This window comes from Oncorhynchus keta, chromosome 26, assembly GCF_023373465.1.
Source record: "Oncorhynchus keta strain PuntledgeMale-10-30-2019 chromosome 26, Oket_V2, whole genome shotgun sequence".
NCBI classification, from domain to species: domain Eukaryota; kingdom Metazoa; phylum Chordata; class Actinopteri; order Salmoniformes; family Salmonidae; genus Oncorhynchus; species Oncorhynchus keta.
In genome coordinates this window covers 10,954,797-10,976,604 of record NC_068446.1, presented here as the reverse complement: position 1 = coordinate 10,976,604, position 21,808 = coordinate 10,954,797, and the positions used below count along the sequence as shown (strand labels likewise).

Genomic DNA, 21,808 nt, shown 5'->3' with positions numbered 1-21,808 from the left:
GCTATATGTCTCCTCCTGTTCGGTATGCGCCCAGAGTAAGGCTCCTAGGCACCTTCCTAGAGGGAAGTTACAGCCCCTCCCGGTTCCACAACGGCCATGGTCCCATCTCTCGGTAGATTTCCTTACTGATCTTCCCCCATCAGGGGAACACTACCGTTCTGGTCGTTGTGGATCGGTTCTCTAAGTCCTGCCGTCTCCTCCCATTGCCTGGTCTTCCTACGGCCCTACAGACTGCAGAGGCTCTATTTACCCACGTCTTCCGGCACTATGGGGTTCCAGAGGATATCGTCTCCAATCGGGGTCCCCAGTTCACGTCCAGGGTTTGGAAAGCGTTTATGGAGCGTCTGGGGATCTCGGTCAGCCTTACCTCTGGTTATCACCCTGAAAGTAATGGGCAGGTGGAGAGAGTAAACCAGGAAGTGGGTAGGTTTCTGAGGTCGTATTGCCAGGACCGGCCAGGAGAATGGGCGAGGTACGTTCCGTGGGCAGAATTGGCCCAGAACTCTCTTCGGCATTCGTCTACGAATATGTCGCCATTCGAATGCGTACTGGGCTACCAGCCGGTCCTGGCTCCGTGGCATCAGAGTCAGACCGAGGCTCCTGCAGTGGAGGAGTGGGTACAGCGCTCTAGAGAGACCTGGTGGGCAGTCCAGGATTCTCTCAGGCAGGCCAGTGAACGGCAGAAGAGAGACGCTGACCGCCACCGCAGTGAGGCCCCGGTGTTTGCACCAGGAGACAGGGTCTGGCTCTCGACCCGAAACCTGCCCCTCCGCCTGCCCTGCCGGAAGCTGGGGCCGCAGTGTGTGGGGCCATTTAAAGTCCTGAGGAGGATAAACGAGGTTTGTTATAGATTGCAACTTCCCTCTTATTATCGCATTAACCCCTCGTTTCATGTGTCTCTCCTCAGGCCGGTGGTAGCTGGTCCCCTACAAGACAATGAGGTACCGGAGGTCCCTCCACCCCCTCTGGACATCGAGGGGTCCCAGGCGTACACAGTACAAGCTATTCTGGACTCGAGACGCCGGGTGAGGGGTCTACAGTACCTCGTGGACTGGGAGGGGTACGGTCCGGAGGAGAGGTGCTGGGTACCGGGGAGGGACATTTTAGATCCTTCCCTCTTGAGGGATTTCCACCGCCTCCACCCGGATCGCCCCGCGCCTCGTCCTCCGGGTCGTCCTCGAGGCCAGGGTCGGCACGCTGCGGGAGCCGCGCGTCAGGGGGGTACTGTCACGAACCTCGCTGAAGAGGGTGCCTCTTCCTGTTCGGGCGGGGCTCGGCGGTCGTCGTCACCGGCCTATTAGCTGCCATCGATTCCTTTTCCGTTTGTGTTGGTTAGTAGTTAATTGGGTACACCTGTTTTGTATTAGGGTTTGTTTGTAGGGTATTTAACCTCTTGCTCCTACCTGACACGCAGGCGTCCCATCTAGACATCTGGAAATGCAAATGCGCTACGCTAAATGCTAATAGTACTAGTTAAAACTCAAACGTTCATTAAAATACACATGCAGGGTATTGAATTAAAGCTACACTCGTTGTGAATCCAGGCAACAAGTCAGATTTTTAAAATGCTTTTCGGCAAAAGCATGAGAAGCTATTATCTGATAGCATGTAACACCCCAAAAGACCCGCAGGGGACGTAAACAAAATAATTAGCATAGTCGTCGCTACACAAACCGCACAAATAAAATATAAAACATTCATTACCTTTGACCATCTTCTTTGTTGGCACTCCTAGATGTCCCATAATCACTATTGGGTCTTTTTTCGATTAAATCGGTCCATATATAGCCTAGATATCGATCTATGAAGACTGTGTGATAAACGGGAAAAAAATGCCGTCTTATAACGTAACGTCATTTTTTTAAATTAAAAAAGTCGACAATAAACTTTCATAAAACACTTCTAAATACTTTTGTAATGCAACTTTAAGTATTAGTACACGTTAATAAGCGATCAAATTGATCACGAGGCGATGTATATTCTTTAGCTGTCCGTCTGGAAATAATGTCCGGGTAAATCTCAACCAAAATATCCGGTCGGAGACCTGAACAAATGGCTTGTCTCTTCTTCGTTTGACCAAGAAACAAAGCCTAGGCAAATGACAAGACTGTTGACATCGTGTGGAAGCTGTAGGTATTGCAACCTCAGCCCCATTTAATGTGGTTCGCCTTTATCAATGGGTTGAAGTGGCGGATGGATATATATTTCCATTTTCAGTGATCAGATTTTCCTGCGCTTTTCGATGAAACGCACGTTCTGTTATAGTCACAGCCGTGATTTAACCAGTTTTATAAATGTCTGAGTGTTTTCTATCCACACATACTAATCATATGCATATACTATATTCCTGGCATGAGCAGCAGGGCGCTGAAATGTTGTTCGATTTTTAACAGAATGTTCGAAAAAGTAGGGGGTAGGAGTAACAGGTTAAGGGCACTAGGCCCGCTGGGTATTTTGTGCGGGATTGTTTTTTGTTACTCTGTGTTTGATGGTGTGATTTGTTTTCTTATCTTTATTCTCTGGTCTATTTTGTCCTGTTGTTTTGGACTGGCAACCTATATACGCCCTGTGTGTTGGCGTGATCATTTTTCGGTTGCACCGGTGTAATAAATTTGATAAAAGACCCTTCTCTCTGCGCCTGATTCCATCCACCACTCTTAGTTTTTCGTAACAGTTGTTCTGCACACCACTGTTGTACTGCGCCATTATTTGTCTGTTTTTGGCCCGGCTGTTAACTATTCTCCTTCTACCTCTCTCATCAACAAGCTGTTTTCGCCTACAGGACCCCGCTGACTGGATGTGTTTTATGTGTAGCACCATTCTCGGTAAACTCTAGACAAGGTCTTGCGTGAAAAGCCAAGGAGGGAGGCCGTTTCTGAGATACTGGATCTGGCGCGCATGGCACCGACTATCATACTACGCTCAAAGTTTCTTAGGTCACTATTGTTGCCCATTCTAACGTTCAATCGAACAGTAACTGAATGCCTCGATGCCTGTCTCCCTGCTTTACATAGCAAGCCATGGCCAAGTGACTCGCTGTCTGTTGAAGTGATCAATTTTTGTGAAAAGGGTGTACGTAATAAACTGTCCTGTGAGAGTAGATATAAAGTAGATGAAGTAGATATGCATAGATATGCATTATACACAGTATAAATATATGAGCTGGTTATGACTAGCTATGGCATTATGTTACAGAGTGGCCATTCCATTCATGCCTGCTGATGATCCCTATCTAATCTTTTCAGATATTCATCTCCCTATACCACTCTCTTTCTCCTACACACTTGTCCTTTCTTCCATCTATCCTCCTCTACTAGAAATCACTCTCCAGATTTTTCTGTTTCTTTCTATTCCCGTTCAACCTATTGCAGTCTACTGACCGCACAGTAGAGGCCACAAGGCTACAAGGTCCAACCTTTCACCTCAGACTGGCGCTCCCGAGTGGCGCAGCTGTCTAAGGTAATGCATCTCAGTGCAAGAGGTGTGACTACAGTCCCTGATTTGAATCCAGGCTGTATCACACCCAGGCCGGGTTTGGGAGTCCCTTAAGGCGGCGCACAATTGGCCCAGAGTCGTTTGGTTGGGGTAGGCCGTCATTGTAAATAAGAATTTGTTCTTAACTGACTTGCCTAATTAAATAAATGTTGAAAAAATATACATTAAAAAAAGACACACACACACACACTATCCTCTCTCCTTCTCCCTCCCCGACTCTGTGGGATAAGAATAGGCTCCATCAAGTTCATATGTGATTTGTCTTAACACAATTATATCCCTCCTTCTCTCCCATTACTCCTTCTCTCTTTCTCGCTGGATTCCCTGTGTGCTTTACGTGGGCCTATAAAGAGGAGGTAATTAACCGCGAAGGGCAGTTTTATTAATTAGCTTTTAACGAGAGATGAGTGAAGAGAGAAGAGAAGGGGGAGGAGGAGAGGGGTTAAAGCTATCTTAAGGATATTGTTAGCTCTAGATATGGGAATAGGCGGGATGGAATCGTTTCTGTCAGGAATCGCTTCACCTCTCTTGTTCTTTTAATCTTTCTATATTTTTCTTCTCCTAGGATATGTTCATTTGATTCTCTCCCCTTTGTTCTCTGGGTTTTGAGAAGGTTCTATATTATTTCTCTTTTCTTCTTTCATTCTCTATCTCTCGCTTTCTAGGTGTCTCTGCTTCTCTCTCTCGTTTATACCTGGCGCAAGCTAACCTGGTGTCTGATCCTGTGTCCAGATCTTGTCCACTTTCGTATTTTCCACACATTTTCAGACGCGTGTCTACACATGGTATTGAAATGTGTCTCTTATCCGTTCACTGTGTCCACATTTTGTGACCATTTTCTGGTCACTCCCAGTATGCAAATTATTTCACAGATATTCTTTCAAAATGATATTTATTTAAATTCTTGATGCCATAAGGCTGCCACACCTGTCAATTATTTTAGAGGACCGGAAAATTATTTCTTAAATGGGTTCACAGTTCAGATCTTTCTACACTTGTAAGGGCATGTCCACACTTGACACTTACATGTGACTTCTGAAACACAAATATGATGATCACATTTAAAAGACAGCTCTAGATGCACAAAAGTTGCATTGTGGTCTGATTGTGTTCAGATCTGGCTGACCACTTTAAGGGCTGGCTAGGGATGCATTGTGTGCGGATTGCTCCTCAGTCTGGAAGCAATTATGCTACCAAAAGTGCATACAGTGAGCGACGTCATCAGTACTCCACACACAAGTCTTCAGAAAACATGTGTTTTGGGAGCGAGAGGCACCTTTTCATTATAACTTTGTAGGAAATACGTTCCTAGCGTGTGAGGAAGTATTTGTTGGTCTCATAAATACTAGCCAGCTTGCTAACATTTCGAAAAACAAACATTTGTTTTGCTGGAGTTATGCTTACCGTTAGCAATCATTTTAGCTCTGATAGCTAGCTTGCTAGTTAGCTACAAGCTAGCTACAATAATCAAGTTGTTGTTGTGTTATTATCATGTTTTGCCAGAACACATACTGGCATTTGAATATAGCATGGAGAAAGGGTATCCTGACACAATGTGGACACAATGGACACATTTAATCGGAATTCCATATCCAAAGGGACTTGATTGTGGTGTTTGCATAGCTCATCACCTAAACGAATCACTTGATTTAGAGTAAACCGGACTCACTTCCATTAGTGCTGACACTGTTACACTTACTCAGAGTAAGAAATTAACTGTGGGTGGTGTAAAAAAATATATATTTTTAAAATTTGTATTATTAACCCCTCCACCACCCCCCTCGGAAGACAGCTTTTTGCTACATATACATACATTTTAAATATACATTTTACATATGCATTTTGCATACACCTTTTAATGCACCTTTTGCATACGAATTTTACATACATGGTACATTTATATAAAGCTGTCACATAACAATAATACTTTACCAAACATAAGCTCTTTAATCCCAACCCTCAGCCACTCTCTGTCGTGCAATGACCTTAGATATCTCTGTTTTCTATATATTATGGTTAGGTCAGGGTGTGACTAGGGTGGGTACTCTAGTGTTGTTTGTCTAGGGTTTTGTATGTCTAGGGTTGTTGTAGGTCTAGGGGTTTTGTTCTATGTTGGCCTGATATGGTTCCCAATCAGAGACAGCTGTTTATCGTTGTCTCTGGGTTGGGGATCATATTTAGGCAGCCCTGTTTCCCACTTTCTGTTGTGTGATCTTATCTATGTGTCGTTGCCTGTCAGCACTCGTTTGTATAGCTTCACGTTTCGTTTTGTTAGTTTGTTCAGTGTTTCATTCTTTAAATAAATAAGAATGTACTCATACCAAGCTGCGCCTTGGTCCGATCCTTATAATGAACGTGACAGAAGATCCCACCATTTGAGGACCAAGCAGCGTGGTCAGGAGGAATGGACCTGGGAGGAGATTTTGGATGGAGCAGGACCCTGGACACAGGCTGGGGAGTATCGGCGTCCTAAGGAGGAGATAGAGGCAGTGAAAGCGGAACGGTGATATTACGAGGAGTTGTACCAACGAGACAAGCACGAGAGGTACACAGGGGGGCTCATGGAGCGGTAGGCGGAGCCAAGGGCTGAACCAGAGCCAGTCACGGAGGAGCTCGACACATGATTTCGGAGAGAAGTGCTAGCATTGAGAGCGTTGCAGAGCGGGCGTGCTGAGGAGCATGTGACTGGTCAGGCACTGTGTTAGGCAGTGAGGCGCACGGTGCGCTCTATTCCAGCTCCCCGCATTGGCCCGGCTAGAATGGGCATCCATCCGGGACGCATGGTGCCGGCTCAGCGCTCCTGGTCTCCAGTACACCTCCTTGGACCAGGATATCCTGCGCCGGTTCTGTGCACTGTGACTCCAGTACGTCTGCACAGCCCAGTGCGTCCTGTGCCAGCCAGGACGGGTTGTGCCAACTCTACGCTCCAGACCTCCAGTGCGCCTCCACCTTCCAGTATGTCCTGTGCCTCCTCCTCGCACTCGCCCTGAAGTGCGTGTCATCAGCCCGGTGCCACCTGTTCCGGTCCCGCGCATCAGGTCTCCAGTGCGCCTCCACAGTCCAGTACGTCCTGTTCCTGCTCCTCGCATTCGCCCTGAGGTGCGTGTCCCCAGCCCGGTACCACCAGTGCCGGCACCACGCATCAGACCTCCAGTGCGCCTCCACAGTCCAGTACGTCCTGTGCCTCCTGGCCGCACTCACCCTGAGGTGCGTGTCATCAGCCCGGTACCAACAGTACCAGTCCCACGCATCAGGCCGCCAGTGTGCCTCCACAGTCCAGAGCTTCCGGCGATAGTTCCCAGTCCAGAGCTTCCGGCGACAGTTCACAGTCCAGAGCTTCGGCAACGGGCCACAGTCCGGAGCTTCCGGCGACGGGCCACAGTCCGGAACCTCCAACGACAGGCCACAGTCCGGAACCTCCAACTATGGGCCACAGTCCGGGGCCTCCAGCGACGATCCCCAGTCCGGGGTCTCCAGCTACGGTCCCCAGTCCGTGGCCTCCAGCAACGGTCCCCAGTCTGGGGCCTCCAGCGACGGTCTACAGTCCGGGGCCTCCAGCGATGGTCCCCAGTCCGGGGTCTCCAGTGACAATCCCCAGTCCGGGGCCTCCGGCGATGATATGCAGTCCAGAGCCTAAGGCAATGATCCACGGTCCGGTTCCACAAAAGCAGAGGGATCAGCGTAAGGAGGGGGGCTGCATCCAGAACCGGACCCTCCCCTATAGGTTCAGGTTTGCGGCCGGGAGTCCGCACCTTTGGTGCCTTGACCTTAGATATCTCTGTTTTCTATATATTTTGGTTAGGTCAGAGTGTGACTAGGGTGGGTACTCTAGTTTTGTTTGTCTCTGGTTTTGTATGTCTAGGTTTTTATATGTCTAGGGTTGTTGTAGGTCTAGGGGTTTTGTATTTGGCCTGATATGGTTCCCAATCAGAGACAGCTGTTTATCGTTGTCTCTGATTGGGGATCATATTTAGGCAGCCCTGTTTCCCACTTTCTGTTGTGGGGTCTTGTCTATGTGTATTTGCCTCTCAGCACTCGTTTGTATAGCTTCACGTTTCATTTTGTTATTTTGTTAGTTAATATAATAATAATATATGCCATTTAGCATTTAGCATTTAGCCATTTAGTTTGTTCAGTGTTTCATTCTTTAACTAAATAAGAATGTACGCATACCACGCTGCGCCTTGGTCCGATCCTTATAACGAACGTGACACTCTCAGCCCATCCCACCATAGACCACCTGTAACGATCTGAGTGTAATGGGTGAGGAGTCAAGCGCAGGAAGCAGAGAGTTCAGGTGAGTGCTATTTTAATGCACCGACAAACGGCGAACATAAGCCAACCCTCACGAACACACAGGGCGTAATGAACACACAAATGCCCCCAAACAGGGGGACTTAAACGGTCTAGGGAAAACCCACAAAATGGGAAAAACACAAAACCCATAGACGTGCACACAAGTACACTAAAACAGATGGTCACAATAATGAATCCCGCACAAGGAACTCTGCGGGCCGGCTGACTAATAAAGCCTACTACCTAATTCAAAACAGGTGCACTCAATCAACACATAAGGAGGGGGAGGAAATAATCAGTATCAGCTAGTAGGCCGGCGACGACGACCGCCGAGCGCCACCCAAACGGGAAGGGGAGTGTCCTTCGGTCGGAGTCGTGACACCACCCTCGTTTGGTTACCATGTGCCATATATTTTTCAATTGTGCTGTGATGTTTTACAGAATTGTTTACCTTTCTAATCGTATAGTATCCACAGATTGTGAGATAAAGATGAAAATGTTTCCTATGAGTATTATTATATTATTTATTGACAGACTATGACTATTTCCAAATCGCCCAACACGACTATTTGTAAGGTTAATTTTAAGTGCATGTTGTGATTTTATTAACCATTCCTGAAACTGTGACTAGAAACAAGCTAAATCGGAGCAATACCAGAACAAATGATGCATTGATTCTGTTTCCTCGCAGCAAAATCTACAGAGCTAAGATTGTTGTATGTCCCATACATGTAGCATTCTGTTGGTGGCAATAATTTTATATAATCATTTAAATGGAAAAACTCTAAGTGTTGAATCAAGTGTAGTTTTTTGTTCATAATGTCTGGCAGACATATCAGTGTGGATGACGGATCACCACCTCAAGCTGAACCTCGGCAAGACGGAACTGCTCTTCCTCCCGGGGAAGGACTGCCCGTTCCATGATCTCGCCATCACGGTTGACAACTCCATTGTGTCCTCCTCCCAGAGCGCTAAGAACCTTGGCGTGATCCTGGACAACACCCTGTCGTTCTCAACTAACATCAAGGCGGTGGCCCGTTCCTGTAGGTTCATACTCTACAACATCCGCAGAGTACGACCCTGCCTCACACAGGAAGCGGCGCAGGTCCTAATCCAGGCACTTGTCATCTCCCGTCTGGATTACTGCAACTCGCTGTTGGCTGGGCTCCCTGCCTGTGCCATTAAACCCTACAACTCATCCAGAACGCCGCAGCCCGTCTGGTGTTCAACCTTCCCAAGTTCTCTCACGTCACCCCGCTCCTCCGCTCTCTCCACTGGCTTCCAGTTGAAGCTCGCATCCGCTACAAGACCATGGTGCTTGCATACGGAGCTGTGAGGGGAACGGCACCTAAGTACCTCCAGGCTCTGATCAGGCCCTACACCCAAACAAGGGCACTGCGTTCATCCACCTCTGGCCTGCTCGCCTCCCTACCACTGAGGAAGTACAGTTCCGCTCAGCCCAGTCAAAACTGTTCGCTGCTCTGGCCCCCCAATGGTGGAACAAACTCCCTCACGACGCCAGGACAGCGGAGTCAATCACCACCTTCCGGAGACACCTGAACCCCCACCTCTTTAAGGAATACCTAGGATAGGATAAAGTAATCCTTCTCACCCCCCCCTTAAAAGATTTAGATGCACTATTGTAAAGTGGCTGTTCCACTGGATGTCATAAGGTGAATGCACCAATTTGTAAGTCGCTCTGGATAAGAGCGTCTGCTAAATGACTTAAATGTAAATGTAATAAACCATGTGCCATTGAATTGGTACATCAAAAATCTATTCCTATTTCTTTTGCAATCTGTATGATGCAGCTGTCAACATTTTTGTCCTCAAATTAAACTGGTATATTTTTCTATTTATGCCAGTTCCTTTCAACCAATTTATATCTTTAATATATGGCAGGCAAACAAGTTCCCTACCATCTCCCTTTTCCACTTGCCTCCTCCATTTTTGTCGTAATGCTGCAATCAGTTGGTTGTTAAATTTGGATTGAGCAGATATACCCATATATTTTCCATAACTGCATATGTGATATAACTCTGTTTCTATTCATAATATCATTAACAAATATAATAAAACATTTTTTTTCCCATATATAATGTTATTTTATTCATCAGTATATTTGAGTTTAACCATAACATTTGTTGTAATATTTGTTCTATCTTTTCCGGAGGATAGAACTGAAATTGTAACCAGCTTTGTATCGCTTGTTTAAGAAAGGGCGATATTTTAAACAAAATTGTATTTTCAATTAGTCGGAAAGGAGAAACTATAATCTGTATGAAGGATGAGCCTTTGTTAATAATCTACTGGAGAACCATTTTGTGTTTAAGTATAATTGTCACGCCCTGACCTTAGAGAGCCCTTGTTTCTCTATGGTGTAGTCGGTCAGGGCATGACTAGGGGGTATTCTAGTTTAAAACGTTCTATGTTGTTTTCTAGTTTATATTTTCTATGTTGGTGTTTTGTATGAGTCCCATTTAGAGGCAGCTGGTAATCGTTGTCTCTAATTGGGGATAATATTTAAGTAGCTGTCACGTTCTGACCTTTATTTCCGTTGTTTTGTCATTATTTAGTATGGTCAGGGCGTGAGTTGGGGTGGGCAGTCGATGTTTGTTTTTCTATGATTTGGGGATTTCTATGTTTCGGCCTAGTATGGTTCTCAAGAGGCAGGTGTCATTAGTTGTCTCTGATTGAGAATCATACTTAGGTAGCCTGGGTTTCACTGTTTGTTGGTGGGTGTTTGTTTCCGTGTCTGTGTTTTTCACCACACGGTACTGTTTTAGGTTTTGTTGGTTCCACGTTTATTGTTTTTGTATTCAGTTGTGTTCATGTTAAGTATTTCGTATTGGCCTCCCGAGTGGCGCAGTGGTTAAGGGCGCTGTACTGCAGCGCCAGCTGTGCCATCAGAGTCCCTGGGTTCGCGCCCAGGCTCTGTCATAACTGGCCGCGACCGGGAGGTCTGTGGGGCAACGCACAATTGGCCTAGCGTCATCTGGGTTAGGGAGGGCTTGGTCGGTAGGGATGTCCTTGTCTCATCGCGACTCCTGTGGCGGGCTGGGCGCAGTGAGCACTAGCCAAGGTTGCCAGGTACACGGTGTTTCCTCCGGCACATTGGTGCTTCCGGGTTTGATGTGTTAAGAAGCAGTACGGCTGGTTGGGTTGTGTATCGGAGGACGCATGACTTTCAACCTTCATCTCTCCCGAGCCCGGACGGGAGTTGTAGCGATGAGACAAGATAGTAGCTACTACAACAATTGGATACCACGAAATTGGGAAGAAAAAAGGGGTAAAATAAAAAAATCGTATTAATGGACACTTACCACGCCGCCCTTACAGTAGCTATTTTTCCCACCTGTGTTTGTGGGATATTGTTTTGTGTTGTGCATGTGCACCACGTAGTCACGTTTAGTTGTTTGTTTATTGATATATTTTTTGTTTTGTTTAAGTTACTCTTTGTATTAAATATGTGGAACTCAACATCCTCTGCACCTTGGTCCTGTTCTTACAACAACCGTGACAGAATATCCCACCAAAAGAGGACCAAGCAGCGTATCCACGAGGTAAAGGAGTTTTGGACATGGGAAGAAGTGATGGGTGGATGCGAGACCCTTCCTTGGTGGCAGATGGAAGGTAATAATGGAGGATAGCGATGACGCCAGGGTTCACAGCCACAGAAAGCCCAAGGACAACCCCAAGATTTGTTTTGGGGTAGGAGCACAAGGGGTGGCCGGTTGAACCATGGGAAGAGCCAGAGCACATGGAGCAGGCGATAGAGAATTGTTTGGTCGGCCCAAGGAGAGTGCCAGAGCCCGCATGGGAGTCGATGGAACAGTGTGAGGAAGGATACCGGAGAATGGAGTTGGCTAGGAGTATGCGGCAGCGCAAGCGTGCTGAAGAGCGGGTCATCAGTCCTGTGCCATATGTGACGGCTCCACGCACCAGATCTCCAGTGCGCCTCCTCAGCCTGGTATGTCCTGTGCCGGTTCCTTGCACTCACCATGAGGAGCGAGTCGTCAGTGCGCTGCCAAAGAAACCCCAAGATTATTTTTTGGGTGGGGGGGACATGGAGCTGGCGGTCGAGCAGTGGAGAGTGCCAGAGCCTGTGTGGGAGTCGGAGGAGGAATTTGATGAAAGATTCCCGAGAGAGGTGGTAGCGATGAGAATGCTGCAGCACACTCGTCCTGAACTGCATGTCCCCAGTCCGGTACATCCTGTGCCAGCTCCCCACACTCTCCCTGAAGAGCCAGAGACAATCAAGGAGGCGATGGAGAAGTTGGAAGAGAGAGGAGAGAGATGTTGTGCAAGTGTGTTCTGCTCAACGTTCAACCAGAGGATTCGGTTAGCAGTCTGGTGAAACCTGTACCGGCTCCACACATCTGGACTCCAGTGCGCCTTCCCAGTCCGGTACGTCCAGCGAGGGTCAACAGTCCTGAGCTTCCAGGAAAGGCGTCCAGCCCAGCTCCATGGCCGGAGCCTTCTTCTGCGCCAATGCCCAGTACAGGCACGGCGTCCAACCCAGCTCCAGGGCCGGGGACCTCCCCTGCGCCGGTGCCCAGTCCAGGCACGGTGTTCAGCCCAGCTCCATGGTCGGATCCGGGGTCTGGGGGAGGGCTATGACCCGCACCAGAGCCGCCACTGACACTAGTCACCCCCCTAACCTCCCATTTGGTTTCAGGTTTTGCGGCCGGAGTCCGCACCTTTGGGGGAGTACTGTCACGCCCTGACCATAGAGAGCCCTTTTTTTCTCTATGGTGTAGTAGGTCAGGGCGTGACTAGGGGCTATTCTAGTTTAAAATGTTCTATGTTGTGTTGTTGTTTATATTTTCTATGTTGATGTTTTGCATGATTCCCAATAAGAGGCAGCTGGTAATCGTTTTCTCTAATTGGGGATCATATTTAAGTAGCTATTTTTCCCACCTGTGTTTGTGGGATATTGTTTGTGAATGTGCACCACATAGTCGCGATTAGTTGTTCGTTAATTGATATATTTTTCTCTTTGTATTTTTCTCTTTGTATTAAATATGTGGAACTCAAAATCCGCTGCACCTTGGTCCCATTCTTACGACAGCCATGACAATAAGATATGTATGAGTGAAGCTTTTATTGAGAGTTTTAAATCTTTAATATTGAATAATTTTAGCCCTCTAAACTCATATTCATTATTTAAATAGGCACGTTTAATTTTGTATGCCTTAGCATTCCAAAATAAATATTTTTAATATATTTTAAAATACGAGTCATCTGGAGTAGGCAGTGCCATTAGTCAGTAAGTAAACTGTGATAGGACCAAAGAGTTAATCAATGTGATTTTTCTGTAAATATACAAGTATTTACCTCTTCATGGTTGCAGAATCTTATCTATTTTTGCTAACTTTCTATTGAAATTAATTGTGGTAAGTTAATTTATATTGTTTGAGATTTAAATACCAAATACAGTATGTCTACTTCACCATCTGCCCATTTTAAGTGGACACTTGTCATAGTTAGATTTTAATCCAGAGAGGCTCTCTTCAATGATACTGTGCAGGGATCCAGATTTTGGACTTACTGAAAAATTAGAGTCATGGGCATACATTGACACTTTTGTTTATATCCCCAGGGTTTCTAACCCCTTACTGTTCTTGTTGGATCTAATTTTAATAGCTAGCATTTCAATGGCCATAATAAATAGATATGGAGACAAAGGACAGCCTTGTTTTACTCCTCTTAAAAGCTCAATACCTTCTGAGAAGTAACCATTATTTACTATTTTACATCTGGGGTTGCTGTACATAACTTTAACCCATTGTATAAGAGATTGAACACAATTAAAGTAATCCAGGCATTTATATATAAATTCTAATTCACAGAACAGGGCTCCGGGCAGCCCGGGCAGTCGAGCGGAAATGGAGGAAAACTCGCCTCCCTGCGGACCTGGCATCCTTTCACTCCCTCCTCTACATTTTCCTCCTCTGTCTCTGCTGCTAAAGCCACTTTCTACCACTCTAAATTCCAAGCATCTGCCTCTAACCCTGGGAAGCTCTTTGCCACCTTCTCCTCCCTCCTGAATCCCCCCCCCCTCCTCCCTCTCTGCAGATGACTTCGTCAACCATTTTGAAAAGAAGGTCGACGACATCCGATCCTCGTTTGCTAAGTCAAACGACACCGCTGGTTCTGCTCACACTGCCCTACCCTGTGCTCTGACCTCTTTCTCCCTCTCTCTCCAGATGAAATCTCGCGTCTTGTGATGGCCGGCCGCCCAACAACCTGCCCGCTTGACCCTATCCCCTCCTCTCTTCTCCAGACCATTTCCAGAGACCTTCTCCCTTACCTCACCTCGCTCATCAACTCATCCCTGACCGCTGGCTACGTCCCTTCCGTCTTCAAGAGAGCGAGAGTTGCACCCTTCTGAAAAAACCTACACTCGATCCCTCCGATGTCAACAACTACAGACCAGTATCCCTTCTTTCTTTTCTCTCCAAAACTCTTGAACGTGCCGTCCTTGGCCAGCTCTCCCGCTATCTCTCTCAGAATGACCTTCTTGATCCAAATCAGTCAGGTTTCAAGACTAGTCATTCAACTGAGACTGCTCTTCTCTGTATCACGGAGGCGCTCCGCACTGTTAAAGCTAGCTCTCTCTCCTCTGCTCTCATCCTTCTAGACCTATCGGCTGCCTTCGATACTGTGAACCATCAGATCCTCCTCTCCACCCTCTCCGAGTTGGGCATCTCCGGCGCGGCCCACGCTTGGATTGCGTCCTACCTGACAGGTCGCTCCTACCAGGTGGCGTGGCGAGAATCTGTCTCCTCACCACGCGCTCTCACCACTGGTGTCTCCCAGGGCTCTGTTCTAGGCCCTCTCCTATTCTCGCTATACACCAAGTCACTTGGCTCTGTCATAACCTCACATGGTCTCTCCTATCATTGCTATGCAGACGACACACAATTAATCTTCTCCTTTCCCCTTCTGATGACCAGGTGGCGAATCGCATCTCTGCATGTCTGGCAGACATATCAGTGTGGATGACGGATCACCACCTCAAGCTGAACCTCGGCAAGACGGAGCTGCTCTTCCTCCCGGGGAAGGACTGCCCGTTCCATGATCTCGCCATCACGGTTGACAACTCCATTGTGTCCTCCTCCCAGAGCGCTAAGAACCTTGGCGCGATCCTGGACAACACCCTGTCGTTCTCAACTAACATCAAGGCGGTGGCCCGTTCCTGTAGGTTCATGCTCTACAACATCCGCAGAGTACGACCCTGCCTCACACAGGAAGCGGCGCAGGTCCTAATCCAGGCACTTGTCATCTCCCGTCTGGATTACTGCAACTCGCTGTTGGCTGGGCTCCCTGCCTGTGCCATTAAACCCCTACAACTCATCCAGAACGCCGCAGCCCGTCTGGTGTTCAACCTTCCCAAGTTCTCTCACGTCACCCCGCTCCTCCGCTCTCTCCACTGGCTTCCAGTTGAAGCTCGCATCCGCTACAAGACCATGGTGCTTGCCTACGGAGCTGTGAGGGGAACGGCACCTCAGTACCTCCAGGCTCTGATCAGGCCCTACACCCAAACAAGGGCACTGCGTTCATCCACCTCTGGCCTGCTCGCCTCCCTACCACTGAGGAAGTACAGTTCCCGCTCAGCCCAGTCAAAACTGTTCGCTGCTCTGGCCCCCAATGGTGGAACAAACTCCCTCACGACGCCAGGACAGCGGAGTCAATCACCACCTTCCGGAGACACCTGAAACCCCACCTCTTTAAGGAATACCTAGGATAGGATAAGTAATCCTTCTCACCCCCCCCCTAAAAGATTTACATGCACTATTGTAAAGTGGCTGTTCCACTGGATGTCATAAGGTGAATGCACCAATTTGTAAGTCGCTCTGGATAAGAGCGTCTGCTAAATGACTTAAATGTTTAAAAAAAATGTAGTTCTAGTAATACTTTATCAAAAGCCTTTTGAAAATCTGCTATGAAGACCAGGCCTGATATCTTCGATGTTTCATAATGTTCCATTGTTTCAAGTAATTGTCGTATATTATCTCCAAAATATCGTCCATGTAAAAAAAATGGGTTTGATCGGGATGAACAATATCTGGTAAAACATTTTTATTTTATTTGCAATGCATTTCGTCAGGATTTTTGCATCACAACACTGAACTGTTAGAGGCCTCCAGTTTTTTTAAATGGACTGGATCTTTATACTTACCACCTGTGTCCTGTTGAAGTAGTAATGAAATCAGACCTTCTTGTTAAGTACCTGAAAGTCTACCATTTGAATAAGAGTAATTAAAACATGCTAATAATGGATATTTGAGTAATTCAAAAAATGTCTGATATACCTCTACTGGTATGCTATTAAGCCCTGGTGTTTTTCCAGACTGAAAAGTTCCTCTTCTGTAAATTGGCCTTCACACAGGTCTTTCTGTAAATTTGTTAATTTAACATGATTATTATTAGAAAAGAAATCCTTACAGTTAACATAATTCAGTGGAAATGGAGGTGTAATGGTTGTCGTGGGTTGAAGAAGGTGAGGACCAAAGTGCAGAGTGGTACGTGTTCATCTTTTATTATGAATTGAACACTGAATGGAAAAACAACAAAAGAGAACGAACGAAACAGTTCTGTCTGGTACAGAATACAATAACAGAAAACAACTACCCACAAACACAGATGGGAACACGCTACATAAGTATGGTTCTCAATCAGATAGAACACATAGAAACACACATAGAAATACAACACACAGAACAAAACATAAAATGCCCACCCAAACTCATGCCCTGACCAAACCAAAATAGAGACATAAAAAAGGAACTAAGGTCAGGACATGACAGGAGGAGACTGAAAATAAAACATATGCTTAAAATATTTAGCTTCCTCTTTCAAAATATAATTTGGTGAATTTGTAAGGAGTTTCTGTAAATTCTTCTTGGTAGAATTTCTATGTTGAAGATTCAAGAAAAATGTTGTGCATTTCACCATTTTCCATCCAATTTGCTTCGTTTGCTTTGATCGTTCTTGAATAAGTACCATCATTTCTTTTTGTTTTTCTTCTAACCTATTTTGTGCCTCTATAGCACAGTTCCCATTACCATCTACAGTTGAAGTCGGAAGTTTACATACACTTAAGATGGAGTCATTAAAACTTATTTTTCAACCACTCCACAATTGTTTTGTTAAGCAAGTTGGTTAAGACATCTACTTTGTGCATGACACAAGTCATTTTTCCAACAATATATTGTTTACAGACAGATTATTTCACATATAATTTACTGTATCACAATTCCAGTGGGTCAGAAGTTTACATACACTAAGTTGACTGTGCCTTTAAACAGCTTGGAAAATTCCAGAAAATCATGTCATGGCTTTAGAAGCTTCTGATAGGCTAATTGACATCATTTGAGTCAATTGGAGGTGTACCTGTGGATGTATTTCAAAGCCTACCTTCAAACTCAGTGCCTCTTTGCTTGACATCATGGGAAACTCAAAATAAATGTGCCAAATGTATAAGCATGGACATATGGCACATTTGCAGCAAAGATATTCATATTCAGGTTTTGAGATAAGGTTGTTTAATAGGGCCTGCTCCAGAATAGAACATATTTCCCTTAGGAACACCTGTGTGGGATCAACACTCAGTTTTCTATAGAAACGTTCATTGCTGAGTTGTCTCTGAATTTCTTCTTAATATTTTTCATAGTCTAGAACAACCACAGCACCCCCCTTGTCTGCAGGTTTTATAACCAAAGATGCCTATATATGTTATTAAATTTGAACATGAAGTATGTGTCTCTTGTAGATTTTTCTGACGTTTTTCGAACGATGTACCCAGTGACTAATGAAAAATTCCTATGTCCTCATTGAGATTTTACAGGCGTGTTCAATACGCCTTATTTATACACTTTTGTAATATTTATGAAATGCATATTGTTATATTTGGTAGCACTTTTTTGTTTTTCCTTTGCCTCCAACCCCCTTCGATGTGTAGAACGGATGTGGGTGGGGCCAGGTCTACATAAGGGTGCACATTTTTTTAAATCACAAAAGCTCGAAGGCCGTGTGGCCGAAACGTAAGCTTATTAAATATCGGTGATACTATCAAGAGCAGTGATACTATCAAGAGCAGTGTGCGGTTTCCTTTTTCCTCCATCTTGTTCAGTTGTTGCCATGCACCTGCAAATAAGATTGCTCAGATGTGCGAGTGCCTTTTGAATAATGTACAATATTCAAATTAAATCAATAAAAATCTTAAAGAAGAAAGGGCAGCCTTACCCATGTTCACCTTCCCTTATATCAAAACCTGATATTATGTTCATATAGTCCGAAATTCCATATTGCCTAAATAGAAAAATAAGTTCATCATACCCATTCTGCATTATCATAAGTCCAACCTTTTTTAGGTCCACATTGTCCACGGTTCCATACTGCATGAATAAAAAAAAGTTGTTAATCGTAAAAAAAAAACGTTTTTGTAAGAAACAAATGAATCCATATTTGTACTGTGTAATGTGATGTAAATTTGTATTGGGGACTACTTCAACAGGAGGTAGCTATCACTCAAAGCCACGTTGTAATCTTCGAGTCATTGAACATTTGGTTGTTTACATATAATTTATCGACCACTAGACGAAGATTCTGCATCTCTGCTCGGATCCTTTTGAAAGTGAGGTACAGGGCACATCGTCACTCCACTATTTCATGAGGAAATTGTCCATTAATAGAGAATGGGGTGTTCTTCAATTCCCTACCCTGTTGTAACAAGGCAATTTTCATTTTGTAGTGTGTTAGCATAGCTACGATCGGACGGAGCCTTCCCTCTGCTCTGCCACCGAAACGGTGAGCCCTTTGAAAATCAATTGTTTTCACCTGGTCGTCCGCCAATTTGAGATTACGTTTCATGAACACCTTGACATTTTCCTCCGTTGACTGATCATTATCATCCTCCTTTATTCCCATTATAACAACATTATTTTTCATACTTCTGCACTTTAGATCAAGTAGTTCGGCTTTCATTGTTTTATTATCATACTGTCACGGGAGTCGTCTTCTGAAGAGGAGGAATCGGACCAAAGCGCAACGTGTGTTCATTACTTTTTATTAAACAGAACACTGAAACAAAAATGACAAAGTGAATAAACGAAACTGGAACAGTCCTATCGGGTACTAAACAGAAAACAACTACAAAACCTATGTGGCAAAAAGCTACCTAAGTATGGTTCCCAATCAGAGACAACGATAGACAGCTGTCCCTGATTGAGAACCATACCCAGCCAAAACAAAGAAATACAAAAACATAGAAAAAAGAACATAGAATGGACACCCAAATCACACCCTGTCCAAACCAAAATAGAGATATAAAAAGCTCTCTATGGTCAGTGCGTGACACATACCGTAGCCTCTCTGTAGTGTCTTTTAGGGAGTCCACGGTAGTTTTCAATATCTTATTTTCTGATCGTATTTCTTCCATAATTTTATTACTGTAATCCATTCCTGTTTTTATTAAGGCCTCAACCTCCCCCAGTAGCGTAACGTTAAAGTAAATCATTTTTTGGTGTTGTTTTAACCCTGTATGGTATAAAGGCTCATTTGCATATTTCCCACGGTGCAATTTCTTTTAGAGTGAATGGTAGAGTTACCACCTACGACTATTTGTTGGTGACAGAGACATGGTTATTGAATTCTTCTCTTTCAAAGGCCTGTGACTTTTATCAAGTGAGTACCTAGGCGAATGATATCATTAAAATTGAACTCTATGACAATACAATACATACACTGAGTATACCAAACATTAGGAACACCTAAATAAATAAATAATATGCCATTTAGCAGACGCTTTTATCCAAAGCGACTTACAGTCATGTGTGCATACATTCTACGTATGGGTGGTCCCGGGAATCGAACCCACTACCCTGGCGTTACAAGCGCCATGCTCTACCAACTGAGCTACAGAAGGACCACCTTCTGGATGAACACCTTCCTACTATTGAGTTGCACCCCCCACTTTGCCATCAGAACAGCCTTCATTTGTCGAGACATGAATTCTACAAGGTGTCGAATGCGTTCCACAGGCATGCTGACCCATGTTGACTCCAATGCTTCCCACAGTTGTGTCAAGTTGGTTGGATGTCCTTTGGGTGGTGGAACATTCATGATACACAGGGTTGGGTAGGTTACATTCTAAATGTAATCCGTTACAGTCACTAGTTACCTCTCCAAAACTAATCAGTAACGTAACTTTTGGATTACCCAAACTCAGTAAAGTAATTATTTCCCTTATGAGGCATTCGAAGAGACAAAAATGTATGTTACCAATTGAACGACATCTATTGCAGGATAAATCAATGTTATAGTTTAATATAGCTGGCCCTATATGGATGACCACATTTAACATTATGGGTTGGTTATGTAGGCTTCTTCTAACCCATCACTTTCTATTACATATAATGATACGATTAAATTATATCTTTACATTAATAAAAACCAAAGTCTATCAGAATTCCAGGCATTCCATTAAAATGTTATACCCCTTGATCTTCAAGAATAAGACTTGGAAATATGAAAGTATAAGGGTTAGTACAAGTTCGTGGTGGAGGCACCGCCAAGCGTCTCAATTACAGGAAAGCTAGGTGGGCCCTGTTTCAACTGGTTCAACTTCTCCCTCTCATACCGACCGGGATCCAAGAATGTCAAGCCGGGTGCAGTGTCACGTCGCTATAGCCCCGCGGCTACATCCCCGCGGCTACATCCCCGGAACCCAAGATCATCCTTCCCACCTTGTGCCTGGCGATGGGACTCAGCTGGGGAATAGGGAAGCAGGTTCGTGAGGCACAGCGTTCCTAGCCAGGGCCCAGATAACCGGATGTTTGTTCCTGACACTGTCCGCTCCTCGGTCCTGGAGTTGGCCCACTCCTCCAAGCTTGCCTGCCAACCTGGCTCCCATCGGACCTGGCCTTTGTGCGACAACGCTTTTGGTGGCCTACCATGGTTCCTGATGTCTCCATGTTCGTTGCTGCATGCACGATCTGTGTTAAGAACAACACTTCCCGGCAAGCTTCGGCTGGTCTCCTTCACCCTTCCTCACAGTCCCTGGTCTCACATATCCCTAGACTTTCTTTTACACTGCCATCCTGACAGTAGTGCACCTACTCATGATGCAGCACGTCTTCCGGATCCATGGACTTCCAGTGGACATGGTCTCGGACAGGGGTCCTCAGTTCTCGTCCCGGTTCTGGAAGGCATTCTGCACACTCATTGGGTCGTCAGCCAGCCTGTCCTCCGGGTTCCACCCCTAGTCCAACAGCCAGTCGGAGCGAGTCAACCAAGACCCGGACACGCCTCTTCGCTGCAGGGTCTCCGCCAACCCCACCACCTGGAGCCAGCAACTAGCATGGGTCGAATACGCCTGCAGCATCCTTCCTTGCTCTACCATGGGTCTCTCGCCTTTTGAGTGTTCTCTGGGTTATCAGCCCCCGTTCTTTCCTGAGCAAGAGGAAGATGTCGGCATACCCTCGGCCCAGATGTTTGTCCGGTATCATCTCGGGCAAAGGGTATGGTTGTCCACCCGAGATCTGCCCCTCCGGGTAGAGTACCACTAACTTTCCCCCTCAGTTTATCAGCCCTTTCCCTATCTCCAAGATCATTAGCCCCTCTGCTGTTTGTCTTCTGTTGCCCCATATGCTCCATATACATCCCACTTTTCATGTGTCTAGGATCAAACCCATGTCTCCCAGCCCTTTGTCTCCTGGCCTGCGTAAGTCATGTGTAATATGTAATTCCTATTGGAATCCAGCATGAGTTAGGATATTCAACAGTTGCCATTTTTATTCACCCGCAACCTGCATTCAGAAGGACAGTCAGGGTTAGGAAAATTGATAAGAAGACTACCTAACTAATAAATGTTATCTATCTTTGCATGGCATAAGATCAATGTATCAATCAATCAATCAATGTACACGCAAAAACAGATATTAAAAACAATCATTAAAGATCTGCTTCTAGTGTAGCATGTTGGAAAATATGATGATAATGATGGTTGTGG

General features: G+C 45.5%; 1 protein-coding gene across 1 annotated transcript; it reads left to right on the top strand.

Annotated features, from left to right (window-relative positions):
* Positions 1–8,621: 8,621 nt before the first annotated feature.
* On the top strand, positions 8,622–21,354 carry LOC127912248 (uncharacterized). Its single transcript, XM_052481159.1, has 4 exons — positions 8,622–8,838; positions 14,999–15,405; positions 20,905–20,995; positions 21,237–21,354. The coding sequence occupies exons 1-4, from the start codon at positions 8,636–8,638 to the stop codon at positions 21,352–21,354; spliced, it is 819 nt and encodes a 272-aa protein (XP_052337119.1). The 5' UTR covers positions 8,622–8,635.
* Positions 21,355–21,808: the final 454 nt, after the last annotated feature.

Bases quoted from the DNA above. Each gene is read 5' to 3' on its own strand.
- LOC127912248 (XM_052481159.1), top strand. From the start codon at position 8,636: ATGACGGATCACCACCTCAAGCTGAACCTCGGCAAGACGGAACTGCTC. The intron at 8,839-14,998 runs GTTCATACTCTA...CCGTTCCTGTAG, and splicing joins GCGGTGGCCCGTTCCTGTAG to GTTCATGCTCTACAACATCC. The intron at 20,996-21,236 runs GTTCTGGAAGGC...CTGGGTTATCAG, and splicing joins GGTCCTCAGTTCTCGTCCCG to CCCCCGTTCTTTCCTGAGCA.